Below are 18,797 nucleotides of genomic sequence, written 5' to 3'. Positions count from 1 at the left end.
AGGAAGTGAATGAATTTTCTTAATTAGGGAAGTAACAGGATGTAGAAGATTGAATGATTCAGAGAGCTTCTAGCCTAATTGGAAATGTAATTGATTATGTTTTGCCAGATGTCATTTCAAGAATGCGTTTTTCTTTTAAGATGCTAAAGAAAACCCTTATGGAGAAGATGACAATAAGAGCCCATTCCCCCTGCAGCCCAGAAACAAGCGCAGTTATGCCCAGAATGTGACTGTCTGGATCAAACCCAGTGGCCTGCAGGTAACATTACCATTCAAGTTGCTTTCCGCTGGGGACGGGGGAGGGATTCTGGCAGGCAGGCGGACATCTGATTTGATTTTCCTTTCCTTTGATACTTAGTAATTCATTTACCTCTAATGTTTGTCATTATTTCCAAAGAGGATTTGAGGTGGCCTACAGTAAAACACATCTGCAGCAAAATCACTTCTTACAAAATTTAGAGCAGTACAAAACCTAGAGGAAGAGGGGAGACCGTTGCGCCAGGGACCCAAGGCGAAATGATAATTGTATTTGAGCAATTTGGCTCCAAGCTTCCTGCTACCAAGGTCAGAAAAGCAACATGTAGGGTTATATGGTTTTTCTTGTCTGACAGAAGGAAGCATGTCAGTTCTAGAGAGACATATTCTCCTGGTATTGAATTTCAGTGTAAAATTTTTGACATGGTGAGGCATTGACATAATGGGTTTTATCTTTGACAGCAGTTTTTTGAGAAGGATGTAAAAATCTTCATGGGGTTATTTCTTCTGTCCCCACAGTAGAACCCAAGCAATGGCATTACACCTTAATTCCACCAAAACACTACTTTTATGTGAAGCTAAGATTACACTATTCTCAAGGTATGCTGTTTTTAGGCAAGGTACTCAGTGATGTTTCTCCTTCTACTGATGTATGGTCATTTCTGCCTATTTTTAAAAATCACTTTTTTAGCCTTTTTTCTCATTTGAGCACCATCTTTTTTTTTTTTTTTTAAAGATTTTATTTATTTATTTGAGAGAGAGAAAGAGCACAAGAGGGGGGAGCGGGAGAGGGAGAAGCAGACTCCCCGCTGAGCAGGTAGCCCGATGCGGGACTCGATCCCGGGACTCCAGGATCATGACCCGAGCCAAAGGCAGTCGCTTAACCAACTGAGCCACCCAGGCGCCCTGAGCACCATCTTTTTTTCTTTGTTCCTCTAATGAGTCCAACCTAAGCCAGATGAGAAGGGGAGGTTAGGCCAGCTGACAAGGGAAATAGCTTCTGTTGATGGCACAGTTTCTTCTTTCCACAGAGACTGGACACATCCTGCCATGGCTAAGGGGGTAGGGGCTTTGTTGGAAAATAAGGTTCTCTCCTGCCATCCCTGACCCCAGTACTTCCCTGTCAGAAGGAAAGCTGAATTTTTCTTAAATTATTTTTTAAATTTTGTTTTGGTCTGGGTGTATTTTTTTTATTGTGAAAAACATAACATAAAACTTACCATTTCATCCACTTTAAAGTATACTGAAAATCCAGTGGCATTTAGTATGATCATAATGTTATACAACCATCATCACTGTGTAGTTCTAGAACATTTTCATCACCCCAAGAGGAAACCCTATACCCATTAAGCAAGTCACGCTACATTCCTGACTTCCAGTAGTCCTTGGCAACCACTAATCTGCTTTTTGACTCTGTGGATTTGCCCTATTCTAGATATTTCATATAAATAGCATCATACAATGTATGACTTTTTTTGTGTTTGGCTTCCTTCACTTAGCATAATGTTTTCAGCGTTCGGCCATTTTGTAACAAAGATCAGTACTTTATTCCTTTTGATGGCCACCTCTGTTTACCCATTCATTCAGTTGATGAACATTTGGATTGTTTCCACCTTTTGGCTATTGTGAATAATGGTGCTAAGAACATTTGTCAAAATTTTTTTTCTTTTGTTGCTATGCTGTTGTCATAACTAAGAAATCATTACCAATCCAAGGTCATGAAGATTTACGCCGTGTTTTCTTCTAAGAGTTTTGTAGTTTTAGCTCTTGCATTTAGGTCTCTGAACCATTTTAAGTTTTTTTGTTTTTTGGGGTTTTTTTGTATATGGTGTGAAGTAAGAGTCCAGCTTCATTCCTTTGCATGAGGATATCCAGTTGTCCTGGCACCATTTGTTCAAGAGACTATTCCTTCCCCCATTGAATGGTCTTGGCTCCCTGGCCAGAGCAGCTGGCTATAGATGTATGGGTTTATTGGGTGTATTTTTGTGAGACGAGTTCACTTCTGTCACTAAGGGATTTATTATCATCAAACATTTTAAAGGAGGGAGGTGCTTTACTAATGTTGAACAGAACAGTGACATTAACTCAGAAGGGAAGCTCATCTTGACCCTGCACCTCTGTTCCCATTTTCATTTCTCTAAACATTTAGAGCCATCCTTTTGTATTCTTTCCCCTTTTACCACAGAATCCTAATGCTGAAATCTTTTTACCCTTGATAGACAGATGTACAGAAGATTTTAAGAAATGCAAGGAAATTACCTGAAAAAACACAGACATTCTATAAGGTGAGACTATCAGAATTATAGTGGAAGAGAGTGGACCCTGGGATGTGTGCCAAAAATAAATCATTCACAATAGTGAAGAGTATGAACATGGACAGGAATTAGAAATGTTTGGCTTGTGCCTCAGTGTTTTCATTGTTAAAGTCAATAGCAATGATAGGTCCACTGCTGCCCTAAAATCCAAGAATCAGAAGTGCTTAAGTGGCCTGGTTCTGTGCACAAGGCTCCTCTGTCTTGGTGCTGCTGTGAATGGCTGAGGGAAGGAGTCAAAAGAACCTATGGGTCAAAGCCCTGAACTCTCCTCACCACTCTCGTAGGCGTATCCAGTCTAACCCCAGACAACCAGGGGGACTTCCCGGGAGGATGATTTCCCAAAACATTCTTACTCTACCAGAGAAGCTGCTTCCAGGAATGACTACTAAAATTGTACTTTTACGAACTGCAAAAGGAGGGCCCTCCGGAATCCTCCCTAGCTAATCCAGAACTATTGGTGGAGGGAATAAAGTTATAACTAGTGGATGGAGTTGGGGTGCGTTTAAGTAAACACCTTGTTTCTTCCCTTTCCATCTGGTGTTTGGCTGAAATTAAGCGGCGATGTGAGGCATGCCATGTTGTGAGCTGTAGCCCAGCTACTAGTATTTGGTGGTGCACACAGCCTACCCCAGGCTAGCATCTCTTCTGGAGAACATACGTGCCACTTTGTCTGGGTGTTATCTCATTACCTTTATGTCACTGTTGTCTTCAAACCTAATTATGTGGCAGGCTGGCGAAATCAAGCAAGAGCAATCTTAATCAGAGTCCAGAGAGCTGCTCAGCCAGCCATGCCCTCCCTCCCCATGAAGCCCATAGTTCACACAGGCCCTTGATGACCACCCCTGACTGTAATCCCTTTCTCCCCTACAGTCGTCACCTGTCTACTGAAGAAGGCACACTTGTACTTTGGCCTTCTTCTGAACTTTTCACTTGTTAACAGATGATAGGAGAGAGGTGGTCAGAAAACCCACTTCTCTTTTCTGGCTTTATGGAATCCCACATATGGGCTGTGGAAGGGCCTCTGCCAGGCACCTGCGTCAGCCCCTGCAGTGGGCAAACAAGAGGTCATCCTTGCTTTATAAATGAGACCACTGAGACCCAGAGAGGCTACACAACTGGCCTAGATTGCACCGCTAAGTGGTTGATGATGGGGCTCTTTGTATTTCTCCGCTTCCATCTACTACCCGATCCTTCTTTTCATGGCAGTCTTTCAGGTCAGACTTCTTGAATCCTCCAGAGCCTCCAAACATGTTCACTGTTGTTAGGTCTGAGGCCCAGCCAGAGAGAAGGCACCGGAGGGTTCAGAGCCCTCTGAGGTTTGGGACTAGCCTTTTCTATGCCTGAGTAATGGGAAAAGTCATCCTCCTGAGAGTTAGGAGTGAATGAAATGTGTGCGAAGCGTCTCACCGTGTTCGGTGTAAGCGCTCATCGGCTGTGTGGTGACCACCTGTGTTTCGGTCAGCCAGCTTTCTGATCACCTGTAGAGGAACTCTCATGTCATCACACCCTCTTGTTACTGGTGTCTCTGTACAAGCACTTGTTCTCCTGTGAAAATGCTCACTTAAGTTTGGGGATCAAGAAAAACATAGTTTAAGTTGAGGACTTAGAAAGTATGTGACAAGGAAAATGCATTTCAGGAACATTGGTGGGTGGTGGTTGTTTTTTTTTTTAATCTTGTTTCAGGAGCTAAACCGTTTACGAAAGGCTGCCCTGGCATTTGGTTTCCTGGACCTGCTCAAAGGGGTGGCCGACATGCTGGAAAGGGAGTGCACGCTGCTGCCCGACACAGCGCACCCGGACGCCGCCTTCCAGCTGACGCACGCCGCGCAGCAGCTCAAGCTGGCCGGCACCGGCGGCTCCGAGTATGCCGGCTACGAGCACAACATCACGCCTTTGCACACAGACTTCTCCGGCAGCAGCACTGAAAGAATGTGAAGCGGACTTTGGGAGCCTTCCTGCTTTTTTCATTTCAGGTGAAAATGATTGAGGGTAAAAACTTCCCAATTTATTCACCTCTGCAAGAGCCCCCCGAAGACCTTCCTGAGGCTGCCTCAGAAGCACCACTTGCTGGTTTCAGTACTCTGCTAGAATCTGAGGAGGGTTCTGAAGGCTGGTCGGTCGGCTGCTTGGGCTTTGACCTTAGCTTTCTGGGGCTGAGTCTTTAAGCCCAAAACACCATTGTTCCTCCCACGGTGGGCACATCTTCTGAGAATCTTAAAGGACTGATGAGCACAGAGCTCTCCCCACTTCCTCAGGAAACCCAATCAGCAAGGGTTCTCTGGCTTCCTAAAAGGCACCTTCTCTCCTCTCCTCTCCCAACTGTAAGGACATTTTCCAGCTTCCGTCCTTGGAATGAGCAGCCCAAACTGTCTGGGATTTGCTAAATACAAGCCCAGTACCATTAAGTTTCAGAACTGTCCTTAGAACTTGGGCAAAAACTTGATGGTAACCCTTTGGTGCTTTTAGTATGTCTTGAGATACAGACTTTTAAACAGCAACCATAAATGTATAAAATGATTCCCACTTCAAGTTTTGTTTTTTTTTAATGAAAATAAAATACTTAATTTTCTATAAAATAGATTCACTGGGAAACTAATGGGTCTTTGCCTTTCAGTCTGTCCTATCACCTGAATGTAATCAACTTCCTAAGTGACACAGATTCATAAATCCTGAGCGGTCCTTGGGTTCCATGCGAACTTCCTTGTTTCTGACACTGGTTAGGTCTCTGCCTAAGCCAGGTTCCACCCAAGTGGTTTCTGACTGATCACTGTAGTCAGTTACGGTACCAGTTCATCATGACATTAGGCCAGTCAGGTAACTTCTCCGAGCTGTCTGTCATCAATGCTTTTCAGATTGCTCTGTGGACTTCCTAAGGTTATCCCTCCCGCAGGCTTCACCCCCAAGCAACCATTTTCACATGCGGAATTTAACATTTTACCATGCTATATATTTTTTCTGAACAAAGGACTTTATCATTAACAACTTGAAAACCTATCAGACTAAATGATCTTTGAACACAAGTTGTTAGGATTTTGATTGTAAATGTTTAATAGAAATACACAATGTTTTGCTTTCTCAGCAATAGTTGATAACAATCACTAAGAATACAGGAATCTGCCACAAAGATGCAGCATATACTGCAAAGCTCATCTGTCCAAATAAACAAAGTCAGGTGAAAGAACATCAGAAGTTAACACAAACAAGTGTTGACAGAAGTTACAGACATGCAAGATACCCTTCAGTGCAATGAACTTGTAAAAAAAAAAAAAAAAAAATCAGCCAGCCTATGCTAATCCAATGTTTTAAGTCAAACCAAGTTTCTGTATCGGGCTCAGAGAAACAGCGTAGCTCATGGTGTCTCCTCTCCCCCAAGAACAACAGGAATGGCAGAACAGAACTACCATGCTCTTAAATTCTTTTATACAAGCATTACTTCTAACACATATTTTACTGGCTTAACTTGGAATGTTTTAGAGGAAACAATATTTTTGACAATAGCCAAACTTCACAATGTCTACATTTTTCTCAGTTCCTCTGTGGGTGGGTTTCCCACCAGGAAGCTTTTATTAAGCTTCTCCCGCCAAAGTTCTCACTGTTTTCCCTCTCCGAGAGCAGACCAGTGAAACAACAGGAGAACAAAGGCAGGCGTTTCTGAGGTCAGTTCCGCCAGTCACTGACAGGTTTACAAGGAAATGGACTCGGCCAGCGCAGAGGAAGAGAGCCGTTTGATGTATGTGCACAGCCTAGGCCTGGTCTGCAGGCGTGTTCCATCCGCTTGTGGTTGCCGCAGGCCACACTCCAGCAGCTGTCTTACTGCCGGTTTGACCCTTCTGACACCTGTAGCCATCTGGGGTTGGAACTCTTAAAATCTCACGGTTTTCTAAACTAATGTTTCATCTTTCTTTAGTGTTGAAGGTCGTTCTGATTTAGCTAGAAATGAAGTAAGTGACCATGGTGTTCCAAGGTTCTGACTGGTTTCTCCCAGGTCATTCTGTGCCTCCTCAGTGTGCACACAGGTAAGGACTGTTGGTGACAGGTCGTGGTAGAAGCCAAAAGACGCTCAGAGGTACTAGGTGTTCTCTAGCCCCACTCAGACTCAGAAATGTTTTATCAATGCCACCCCACTTAACAGACAACCCCTTGGGTACAGAAGGTGTAAGGTCCTGCCTAAATCACTTTCACAGCCTCCTGCAGAGGCAACAGTGCTTTTTTTTCCCCGAGCAACAGCTGAAATAAACAGTGCCAACTGTAAGAATGGCCGGTACCGGGTACGGTTAGGGCACTGAAGCAGGACCTCTGGCCCGTGTGAGAGCAACTGGACAAGGAGTGCGTGGGGGTAGGGCTGAGTCTCTTGCTGTTGTTAATGGAACACACGAGAACAAACCTGTCATCAGATATCAGGAATCCATGTCATGCAAGTACTACGCTAAGATAATTCTGTAAATTCAGGAATGTTACTGGGGGGAAAGGGAATATAGCCTGAGAATTTAATCATTTAACTTTAAAAAAACTTTTACATCAGTACAAGAAGGTAAAACTGTAAGAATTATAGATTAGGCTCAAACTGGCAAGATGTCATCTAAATCTTTTTAGTGGACCTTTTTCTTTTTTTGTCCATAGCGCCGCCTGCGCTGTTTATAAAGGTGACGGAAATTTACGTACAACCCTGAAAAAGAAAAAGGCAATGAGAAAAGGCAATCTTTGTCTTTGTTCCTAACCAGAAGCTCTTGGGGCAGGGACAGTCTCTAGCTGGCTGCTTATCCTCGCCCACGGCACTCTGCTTCCTGCAGGGCGCTGGGGAATCACAACTCTGACCAAGTTCTCATCGCTGCACAAGACACCACTTGCTTTTTTCCCGGTGGGTTTACTGTTTGATTTTCTCCCATATTCTAATGTGAAAATTTTCAAACATACAAAAAGAGTAAAATACTGTACAGTGAACCAACACTTAAGATCTAAACTTTAACTTTTTATTATATTCACTTTGTCACCTGCTCATTCCCATCTCCTTTTTGATGCATTTCACTGTAAGCTGCAGACATCAGTATACTTCACCCCTAAACATTTCATTAATTAGAGTTCAGTTTTCCTTTGTTCTTTCAAGGGAAGATTTACATAAAATGAAATCTATAAATCTGAAGTATAAAAACAACCCAATTTTTAATTCAAGGCTACACAGTAACATGTATTAAGCAATAGTCTAAAAGGTATGAAACACTTTTCTAGGAAGTAAATTAGAAAATGCAGGATTTTCAGCGTCAGAAAAAACGTTCAATCCTACTTGACCACTAACTAGTTCTGTGGCTTAGCCTCACCTCAGTTTCCTCATTGTACAAGGTTAAAAACACCTATTTTCATTGAGAGAATGTATGTTTACAAAAGCACTTTGATCTATATGCAAACGTAACTGGGTGTAGTACTGCTTCTAAATTACACAAATTTAAGATTTCATTCTAAAGAATTAGAACAACTACATTATAGGCAAACTAAATATGAGTATAAAACTTCGTAAATTAGAGTGTACAACAACATAACACAAGGAAAAGCCAGTAGGGTTAATGCACATTAAAATACTTCTACCCTTCTAACTTGTCTAGTAGGGGTCTTTCCAATACTTATTCCTCTTTAACACATTCAGTATGCACACCTCGTGGAGCCTGGTTGCAGTAACACTAGGTTTATCCAGTAACAGAGGTAAAGAACTCTGAGTTCTTAATGAGTGCATTTTCCAAATTGAAGCATATTCCCTTCAAGGGCCAAACATTTTAACATATTTTGGTTAGAAAGCGATCTGAAAGAAATTATAGCCTTTCTGAAATAGGAAAGAAGGAGAAATTGGATAAAACCTTTGACCAAAAAAAACCCCAAAAAACCTTTGGCAAATGATCTATGCCCCTGATGTGTAATATTTAACTGTGCTTCTGCCATGCACTGCTACTCTGAGTGGCTCCTAAGGGTGCAGGGCTCTTGTCCCCCAGTGCTACATGAACTGAGCTTTCTGGCTGCTTGCATTTACTTTTTGTGGTCTTCCTCTCACTGGGGTAGCTAGCCTCCCAGATGGCCCCCAATGATCCTACCTCCTGGTATCTCATACCCTTGTGTATCCCCTCCCATACTGTATCAAGTTGGTCTGTGTAACCAACGATACAGCAAAAGTGATGGTATGTCACTTCTGAGATGAGGTGATAAAAGGCAGTGGGGACATGATAAAGGTGTGAGTCGTATCTACAATGGTACTCATATTACAATATATAAATGAGTCAAATCAACATGGTGTATACGTTAAATGTACACAATGTTACATGTCAAATATATTTCTATAAAAAATAGATATTTTTAAAAGATGTTATTTATTTGTCAGAGAGAGGAAGAGCATATGCAGGGGGCGCTCCAGGCAGAGGGAGAAGCAGGCTCCCCGCTGAGCAAGGAGCCCAATCTGGGGCTCGATCGCAGGACCCCAGGATCATGACCTGAGCCAAAGGCAGACGCTTAACCGACGGAGCCACCCAGACATCCCTGTAGATACATTTTTTTTAAAGGCAAAAAAGCAGTGTGGCTTCTGGCTCTCACACCACTTGCTCTGGGGGAAGCCGTGTCCCGAGCAGCCACATGGAAAAGTACTGTGGCAAGAAACTGAAGCCTCCTGTTCACAGTTACGTGAGCTTGGAGCAGATCCTCCAGCCTCAGTCAAGACTGCAGAAACTGCAGCCCCCACCGGGCTGACAGCCTGACTGAAACCTCAGGAGGGACTCTGAGCCACCCAGCTAGGCTGCTTTCTTTTTTTTTTTGTTTTTTTTTTTGTTTTAAAGATTTTATTTATTTATTTGCGTGAGAGAATGAGATAGAGAGCATGAGAGGGGGGAGGGTCAGAGAGAGAAGCAGACTCCCTGCTGAGCAGGGAGCCCGACGTGGGACTCGATCCCGGGACTCCAGGATCATGACCTGAGCCGAAGGCAGTCGCTTAACCAACTGAGCCACCCAGGCGCCCATAGGCTGCTTTCTGACCCTCAGAAGCCATGTGAGGTAATAAACATTTGTTGTCTTAAGCTCCTAATACACTATCTGCTGTCATATCCTGTTGCTAGAAGACCAGCCAGCCATACTTATTTAGGGCTACCTGAAGATCATTGTGAACTAAAACAGAGAGAAATATATAAATTATATTAAAATGCATTAGAACTAAGGACGCCTGGGTGGCTCAGTTGGTGAAGCATCTGCCTTCGGCTCAGGTCATGATCCCAGGGGCCTGGGACCGAGCCCCACATCAGACTCTCTGTTCAGCGGGCAAGCCTGCTTCTCTCTCTCCCTCTGCTGCTCCCCCTGCTTGTGCTTGCTCACTCTCTCTCTCTGCCAAATAAATAAAATCTTTTTTAAAAAATGCATTAGAACTTTATCTAAACAGTCCTTATGATTAGGGAGGCTTTATTTGCAATAATTAGGTTTACTTCTTCTAGTTCTTAGTTTTTATGAATTAAGGCAAAGATTTGTGATTTTTATATAAATTAATATAGAAGCTGGTTTTACAGTAGTGGGGCGGGGGGGGGCTTTCCTGTTATTAGGTAGAAGCTTTATGACATCTCTTGGCTGCTCAGAGGCCTTGACTGCCTTCTTCCTTCCTTGCTGTCAGTGGTATTACCACCTCTGTAAACTTTGAAGGAATGTATCAATGAAATTAGTAAAATTAAAATGTGCTTCTTATTCTACTTTAAAAGAGCTTCTTCTGTATTGTTTTAAACATGAAATATGGTGAATTCCCAGTGACCCAAGAGCATACCAAGAAGACAACTCAACCACTGGTGATTTGGAAGAAATACATAGCATTTTCTCCTCATGGGCCTGTTGTATAAAATAATGTTTCTCTAACTCTATACTACTCTTCTGGAAATAAAAATCCTAATAAAGGCTTTGAAAGCTTTGAATCATTTAACTCTACCCTCTAAGAAGTAACAGGAAAAAGTCTATTACAGAGCCAATACTTACCTAAAAATAATATTATAAGATAAATCTGAAGAAAAAAGGAAAATCTAACTTTGATTTTCACTGGATATGGCAACGTGAAACTGAATCTTCCTGTTTCGTTGAATACTGGAATGGACTGGATCACTGAGACAGCTAAAAGCAGAAACAAGAACCTGTCAGAAGCATATGAAATACAGTGCCAACCAGTGAGAGAAGCTTCTACCCCCCACAGTGTCACTTCTGGGTGTGCAGAAAATGGTTCCTTCCCCTTAGTACAGAGGGCTCATGCCTATTCTAGTTCTCCCCCTAGTTTTCGTAAGTGATGAGCCTCCAAGCTGACAACAAGATGAATGAGGAACATTCATCTTGACAGCACTGAGCTTTAGTTCTCTATTCTATAAAATGGAGAGAAAACTCCCTACCTGACTCACTCACTAGGTATCTGTCAAAATTAAATGAAGTCATTAATATGAACCTGCTTTGGAAAAATTCTAAATACCATATAAATAGGAAGCATGCAACACATGAACGCACAGCTTCCAAACCTCACAAAAACCAGCTACTTCCCTGGAATAGTCTGGGTACCAGGAGTATTATGGAAGGAAGCCACTAGAAAGAAAGTCTTAAAAAGTCTAACACCTGTGTATCAGACTAAGGCTGGCAGAGGAAGGAAGAAAGCCATGGCCTATCAGCTTAGCTATCCTTTGGAACTAAGCTTATAAAACCTAGTGTTCTTGAAAGTACCTTCTGCCAAACATCCCAGAGGATAAAAGGGAATCCACACAGTGTAACGAAGCCATGTGAGCACCTTCCAATCCATGTCAATGCAGGAAAGCATGTAGAAGGGGTACCTATTGGAAATAAGGAATTCGGATGTGAAAAGCCACTTCAGGTCCTGAATGCAGCCCTAGAACATCATTCAAGAAATAGAATTTCACAGTTGGCCACACATGGCTTCTTCAGAACAGAATGATAATCCTGGGCTATCTACCCACAAACTCCCATCACATTCTTCCCCCAATTTTCAATGGATGTGAACTCTCTTTGATGGTAGACTAAGTTTAGGTCCTATAGGAACCCTCTTTGGAATAGTTCAGTTTATGGAATGAATGCTCAAAAGCTTTTTGCCTTTATTACTAGTTCTGATCTATGTTCTAAGTAGGTAAGGATGACAGACACCTTGACAATTTATCTCCAGATAAGTGAATGTTATCAAAGTAAACAGGGCGCCTGGGTGGCTCAGTTAAGTGTCTGACTCTTGATTTCAGCTCAGGTCATGATCTCAGGGTCATGAGATCAAGCCCTGCGTTGGGCTCCATGCTGGGCATGGAGCCTGCTTAAGATTCTCTCTCTGTGCACTTCCTCTGCTCTCTCTCCCTCTCTCTCAAAAACAAAACAAATTCCAAAATTAAAGTATACAAAAGACCCCTAATCTAAAATCAGATATACTCTATTTAAATAAAGAGGTAACACAAAAAAGAATTTTTTCTTCCCAGAGTTAACATTAAGTACTTATAATCTCTTTCACCTTTGTAATACTATGGGATTCAGACCACAGTTCAGACACAACCTAGGACTGCTACTGTCTCTTCTCCCTTTCAGCTATTAACTTTGCCAAAATATCCCCAGACCTAGAGCTGAGGAGTCAATCTGCAAAACCACTGCTCCACCTGACCAAAAAAGAAATGGAATATGTTAGGTCTGGTAGAGAAGAGTACCTCTACTTTAATTGGATCTTTTTTTTTTTAAGATATTTCTTCTACTGACAACTGAGAATGGCAGAATCAGATAAGAGGTTGATTCAAACTTGAGTAATCTTGTAGAAGATTTATTTCTATCATTCCTTCTATAAGGTTGGTCTTCACAAGTTCCATCCAGCCTGACTACTCCTTCAATCCCATGTTTCTTCTCCTTTCAAAATTTTTCCATGCAGATGAGTCCTCTTTCCGACAAGACAGCAAAATCCTGAAGGGTAAGACGGGTCTTTTCACTTCTCTGCACCTCTCGACTCCCTCTGCTCCCCAGTGCCCAGGCTGATACTATGATCCAATGACTGCTTTAAAAAAACATGCCTCACCTTTGCAGAGCACACAGATGCAGCTAGAGCTCTCCACACAGGGAACCTTAATCTCAAACCAAATGAGACTTTGAGTAAAACTCCCTCCAGAAGAGAGCTGCTCCAGAGAAAGGAGAAGCATTCAAACCACCATGCTGGCATTTCTACCCACCTGAAAATTTCAATTGCGCTCCACGAATAAAACACAAAGAAAACCACAGCTTTGTTTTGCATTTCTTCCATGGTGCCAAAGATGATAAACAAAATGAAATTTCTTCCACAAAGCTATTAAAAGAACCCAAAAGAGAGGGAAAAGTTTAAAAATATATTCTACAAAAACTATATAAATGTGTTACCTGAAACCTAGCCCCACTAAATTCAGGGTAAATAGAAAAAGACTGAGGGGCACCTGGCTGCCTCAGTCAGTGGAGCCTGCGAGTCTTGATGTCGGGGTCGTGAGTTCAAGCCCCACACTGTGGGTAGAGGTTACTTTAAAAAATTAAAAAATAATAAAATCTTAAAAAAAAAGACCGAGCTCAGCAAGTTTAAACCTCTGTTCCAGTTTTGGAACAAGTTAAGGTTACCCAAACCAGTCTTTCTGAATAGACTGTGTATATGTGTGTAAATAGATCATCACGAATAGTGTATTTTCAAAAACACACACATTCAAACACAGCGTGAAGAGTACTGCCGAATGAACATTTGTGTCTGCATAACCCAAGTTAAGAACCAGACCATTAACACAACTATCTTGTGTTAACCATTCCATTGCTTCTCTTTATAGGCTTCCTGCTTATGTACCTATTTCTAAATAGTATACTGTTGCACTTTGCCTGTTTTTAAACTTTCTGAAATACAACTTATTTTTATTCTGTGACTTGTTTCTTACTCCTTGTTATGCTTCCGAGCTGCAGTCGCATGCCCGACTCCAGGAGGCTCCGCTCACGCTGCATTCTCCATGAATGGCACTCCCTGGAGCCGAGCAATGTGAGAATACTGAACCCCTCCCTTCCATCATACCCTAGAAATTCTAGTCTCATGCTTATCTGCACTAGTCCTTGACATACAAAAAGTATTATTCCACATTAGTGGGCCCCTCACTATCCACTTATTTTTTAGACTGAACAAAACAGCCTCTCTCCAAGAACAGAAAACCCAGGAGTAACAAGGCTATTATATTAACACTCTTTACCATACAATTGATACTATCAGAATGCCAGGGCTGGTATACCAGAAAAGGGTAGAACTATCAAAACAGAACTCCAGAAGAGACCAAGCAGCAATCACCTGTTGCCCCCTGAGTCTGGGGGGGGGGGGTTAATAGTATATAATCACACAGTTAGAAAATAGGGCAAGGAAGTTAAAAGACTTTGATGACCCGTTCCTGATAGCAATCTTCCAAATATTAGGAAACAACACAGATGTATCAAGGGAGGGGGGTATCCCCACACCAGTCAAAAGAGTCCCCTTCATATATGGAAGAAAAGTCCGAAGTGAAAAGAGCTCCTAGGATTGCATCGCCTTCACCTACCCACGTTGGGAGGAGACCAAGCACATCTTTACATAAGAAGATTGTGGGTAAGTTTTTCTGCTCCTGCTTGAGAATCAAGTTTCCCTGGTTTTAAAGCCCTTTTTATAACTTTGTGACCAACCAGACCCGAAATGGCAAAAGTCTACTTTGGAAAATATCCCTGGGCTTCAAGTTTTCCTTTTTCAGAGAAAATGATGCTATTCCCGTGCAAAGACAGATTCTTACTCATTGTGACTTCCCAGCAAATTGTGGCGTACCTACTAACTACTGAGATCTGAGGTCAACTGTTCAGTACCTGGATAAGAGAAGGCGTCACTGGTGACTTAGTGACACCAATTGCCGCGTTGATGGTTTCCACAACTGACAGCATCTGGCAGAAATACATCATGTCGGCCAGGGTGTGGAATGTGTCATGGAAGGACTCTATAGGACAAATACACATTAAGGGTAAATCGAACGGCAAATTCCAAGAGAATTATTTCTCAAACTATGTACCTACTTGCATGAAAGGAATTTAAGGAAAAGTATAATCAGCCACCCAGATTCAAATTTACTATCCAAACTAAGCTGGAGGGGAACAGGCCTGTGAGGTCTTGAATAGGAAACTCTACTGGTTATGTATGTCCTCATTTTAAAAGGCAAAGTAAAGGGACGCCTGGGTGGCTCAGTCGGTTAAGCATCTGCCTTCGGCTCAGGCCATGATCCCAGGGTCCTGGGATCGAGTCCCGCAGCGGGCTTCTTGCTCAGCGGGCAGCCTGCTTCTCCCTCTGCCTCTGCTGCTCTCCCTACTTATGCTCACTCTCTCTCTCAAATAAATAAAAATCTTTAAAAAAAATAAAAAATAAACATCAGTTGAATAAGAGTCCGTTGCAATAAAAACTTAAAGAAACCCTCTAATATTTTTGCAGAAATAATCCACTTTACAATCCTGCTACAAAGTCAAATGTGAAATGAAGAATGGTATATAGTACTATTATGTAATTTTGCCAGAAAAATTCCACCAGTAATTTAGTTTAAAATTGGACTAATTCTTTTCTCAGAAGAATTAATGCAAACTTACATTTACAATTTAAATTTTGCTACATATAAGTTAAAAAAACTTATTCTCATAACTTTAAATCTCCCTTTTCAAGACAAAATCCCAACCAAATCTTTTTGTCACCACTTACAATGAAATTCTGGTGTCCATTTTAAGGGGATTCACTTTAAGGTGGCGTTTCTCCTGGATAAATCTTTGAAAAATGAGGACCTCCCATTTGGAAAACACAAAGCTGTGACTTAAGATTTGGCACATGGTGAACAAAAATTAGATCTTGTGGCTTTGCTCTGATTTTACATCCTTGTTTCAATTCAGGCATAGAAATCCGATTTCTAATATGACAGTTACAAAGAATTTTAGTAACATTAAAATTCTTTTAATTTTGTTTTTAAAACAAGACAGAAAATGGTGTACACAGTAGGATTACAATGTTTAACTATAGGAGAAAAACTAAAAGGAAATGTACAGCTATATATATATATATATATATATTTTTTTTTTTTTTTTTTTTTACAGATTTTATTTATTTGTGAGAGACAGAGATAGCGAGAGTGAACATGAGCAGGGAGGAGAGGGAGAGATAGGCTCCCGGCTGAGCAGGTAGCCCAACATCAGGCTCGATCCCAGACTCCTGGGATCACGACCCAAGCCAAAGGCAGATGCTTAACCGACTGAGCCACCCAGGTGCCCCAATGTATGGCTATATTTTTTTTTTTTAAAGATTTTATTTATTTGACAGAGAGAGAGAGACAGCTAGAGAGGGAACACAAGCAAGGAGAGTGGGAGAGGGAGAAGCAGGCTTCCTGTGGAGCAGGGAGCCCGATGCGAGGCTCGATCCCAGGACCCCGGGATCATGACCTGAGCCGAAGGCAGACGCTTAACAACTGAGCCACCCAGGCGCCCCTGTACGGCTATATTAATAGTGATGGACAATGACTTATTCACCTCCCCTTCTCTCCCCCTACATCTCCACCACCCTGGTTTCCCCCACTTTCCAAACTGGCTTAAATCAGCACATTTACTTTTATGATTTGAAAACAACCATTTTAAGTAATAAAAGGCACTCATATGTTAATGGGATGGGGGATACTACTAATAGTGGTAGTATAATACAGTATACCCTTTGGGGCAGGATACATGAAAATCCTTAAAAAGAGGGCGCCTGGGTGGCTCAGTTGGTTAAGCGACTGCCTTCGGCTCAGGTCATGATCCTGGAGTCCCGGGATCGAGTCCCGCATTGGGCTCCCTGCTTGGCAGAGAGTCTGCTTCTCCCTCTGACCCTCCCTCCTCTCATGCTCTCTCTCTCTCTCTCATTCTAATAAATAAATAAAATCTTAAAAAAAAAAAAAGAAAATCCTTAAAAACAATTTGCCATTAATCTCACAATTCCTTATCAGTAATTGTCCGTTGTTCCTAAGGAAGTCTAGTCGATTGGAAGGATATACATACACCAAGGTGCCGAGGATCTGTTGCTCTCATAGATGGGATTACGGTAGAGTCTTTTGTTTTATTTAAGTCTTTATTTTCTGATTTTTCTGTGATTAACGTGTTTTTATAATTAGAAAAAATTTTTTAATTTTATTTTTTAAAAAGAGTATTCCTTAACAGAGAGCTAGGTAAGCTCAAACAAGAATTTCTCCATAAGCCCAAGAGTTTGCTAGTGTTTCCTTAGCATAAGAAGTTTAGCAAGTACATGTTTAGATGAAAAACCAAGCACAGGTGGGGATTTGCCATTTACCAACACCCTTCATTCAAAAGGAGAAAATTGCAAAGGGCAAACTGGGTGCCGGACACCAGGTCCTTACCCCATTTCTGACGCCTGATAAGGGAAGAATTAAGCCAGCAGCTCCATTCCAGAAGATGGTTAGTAAGAGGTTGAGAGCCAAAATAGAAATGACAAATCCAAGCAGCTTAAACACATGACCCAGATAACTTAGGAGCTTTTGGACTAGATCACCTAATGGCTTGCAGGCTTGCACAGGAACACGGAGAATCCAACGATGTTAAATTAAATGATTAGGTACTTGCGTGTCCCTATTCATTCCATGGGACTTGTGATCAATCCACAGTAAGAAAAACCCAGGTCTGAGACTTGCCTTCTTTTTTCAAGTAACTCATCTGTAGACCTTTGGTCACATGAGACTCTAAGACACTAGGCATTTGGAAAGTTCTTTACCAGCCTGCTGCTGTGCTTTGCAGAATTCTAAGGTGTTAAGAAGGCTGGACAAACAGCATGCACTTCTTTGAAATGACTTTAGAGCTAAAGACAATTCACCTACTACAAACCTCAGATGGGAAAATTTAGGACTAAAAAATAAAATAGACTATAGGATTTTTTCCTTTTTCAAAATAGAGCTTATATTTTCCATTATACTTATATTTTTCCTATTTCCTATTTTCCTATTTCCTATTTCAAAATAAGGACAAATTTTTAAATTATCCACATCCAAACCATTTTCAAATGGTGCGTTCCTTCCGATCTTTTGCATGTATTGGCTTGGTTTTTTTCCCCATTTTATATGATGTGATGAAACTGGAAGAACAAATTTATCTTACTTTTTTAGCCTATCATTAAGCATTTCTCCATGTTACTATAAACTCTTTAAATACTTTATATTTGCTTCACAACATTTCACTGAACGAATATTCTAAAGTAAGCCCTCGTTGATGGGCATCTACGTAGCTTCTAACTTGTCACTAATATAAATGATGCCACAATGTGTACCTTTTGAAAAAGCTTTTTTGGTAGTTTCAGTGATTTCTTTAGAACATACTTCCAGAAGTTAAATAACCAGGCTCAAGAATATGAACAGTTAGGTGTCTTGATGAGCTCTGCCAAATGATTTTCCAAGAATTATTGTGCTCATACACCCTCCCAGTAGCCACTGGTGTGTCTACTTTAGCATATGTCCTCTTGAAATAGCTATCTTTTTTTAACTTTGCAAAACTGACAGACAAAAACCATATTTTTATTTTCTTCATCATTATTGAGTTAAATATTTTTTCTGTATATAATTGGTTTTACTACCTCTTAGGAACTGCCTGCACATGACTTCTGTTTATTTATCTATTCCATGGAGTCTCTATGTTTTTAGATCAATTTGTAACCAATTCTTTATGTGTAATCAACCCCTGCTAGTATTTGTTGCAATTTTCCACCAACCCTCCATCCCCATGCTACTAACCTCAATATACTCTTAATCTTGAGTGTTGTCTTAGCTGGGATATTTTTAAATACACAGGAATTTAGATACTTTATGTGGTCAAATATATTGACCTTATTCTTTATGGTTTCTTCTCTTTTAAGCTTAGAAAGTCCGAACCTTCCACATGAGATTTTTATAAACATTTACTTATATCTTGTTATGTTTTAAATTTCTGATATAGGATCTTAAATCCTTTGGGGGAATTTATTTTTGTACACAGTGTGAGGAAAAGAGTCAAAGAGATTCCTTGCCTTCCTCATGCACCCAAACCTGACCAATTTTCCCTGGAAACATTGTTAGAATTCCCATCCAATAAGAAAGTATTGGATATTTCCCGTTCCACTGATTCATGATTCCTTTTATATCGTATATATAATTGGGAGATAGATTTATATATTATGTATATTATATATATGTTATATATAATATATATAAT

General features: G+C 41.1%; 2 protein-coding genes across 8 annotated transcripts in view; one reads left to right on the top strand and one right to left on the bottom strand.

The window, feature by feature from the left end:
* Positions 1-5,099, top strand: part of INTS14 (integrator complex subunit 14) — a 31,139-nt gene extending 26,040 nt beyond the window's left edge. For all 6 annotated transcript variants that reach the window (XM_031024112.2, XM_006729641.3, XM_031024108.2 and 3 more), the window contains 3 exons: positions 141-259; positions 2,475-2,540; positions 4,254-5,099. In XM_031024112.2, coding sequence (XP_030879972.1) covers positions 141-259; positions 2,475-2,540; positions 4,254-4,505 — 437 coding nt within the window. In that variant the 3' untranslated portion in view covers positions 4,506-5,099. The remainder of the gene's footprint in view (positions 1-140; positions 260-2,474; positions 2,541-4,253) is intronic.
* A 501-nt stretch (positions 5,100-5,600) lies between these two features.
* HACD3 (3-hydroxyacyl-CoA dehydratase 3) overlaps positions 5,601-18,797 on the bottom strand; it is a 39,128-nt gene continuing 25,931 nt past the window's right edge. For both annotated transcript variants that reach the window (XM_006729646.3, XM_081831274.1), the window contains 5 exons: positions 14,412-14,539; positions 12,758-12,870; positions 11,274-11,380; positions 10,551-10,682; positions 5,601-7,236 (listed from right to left, as the gene is read on the bottom strand). In XM_006729646.3, coding sequence (XP_006729709.1) covers positions 7,160-7,236; positions 10,551-10,682; positions 11,274-11,380; positions 12,758-12,870; positions 14,412-14,539 — 557 coding nt within the window. In that variant the 3' untranslated portion in view covers positions 5,601-7,159. The remainder of the gene's footprint in view (positions 7,237-10,550; positions 10,683-11,273; positions 11,381-12,757; positions 12,871-14,411; positions 14,540-18,797) is intronic.

Source organism: Leptonychotes weddellii, chromosome 9 (assembly GCF_054177405.1).
Source record: "Leptonychotes weddellii isolate Sample4059 chromosome 9, ASM5417740v2, whole genome shotgun sequence".
Taxonomy (NCBI): domain Eukaryota; kingdom Metazoa; phylum Chordata; class Mammalia; order Carnivora; family Phocidae; genus Leptonychotes; species Leptonychotes weddellii.
This window is presented reverse-complemented; position numbering and strand designations above follow the sequence as displayed.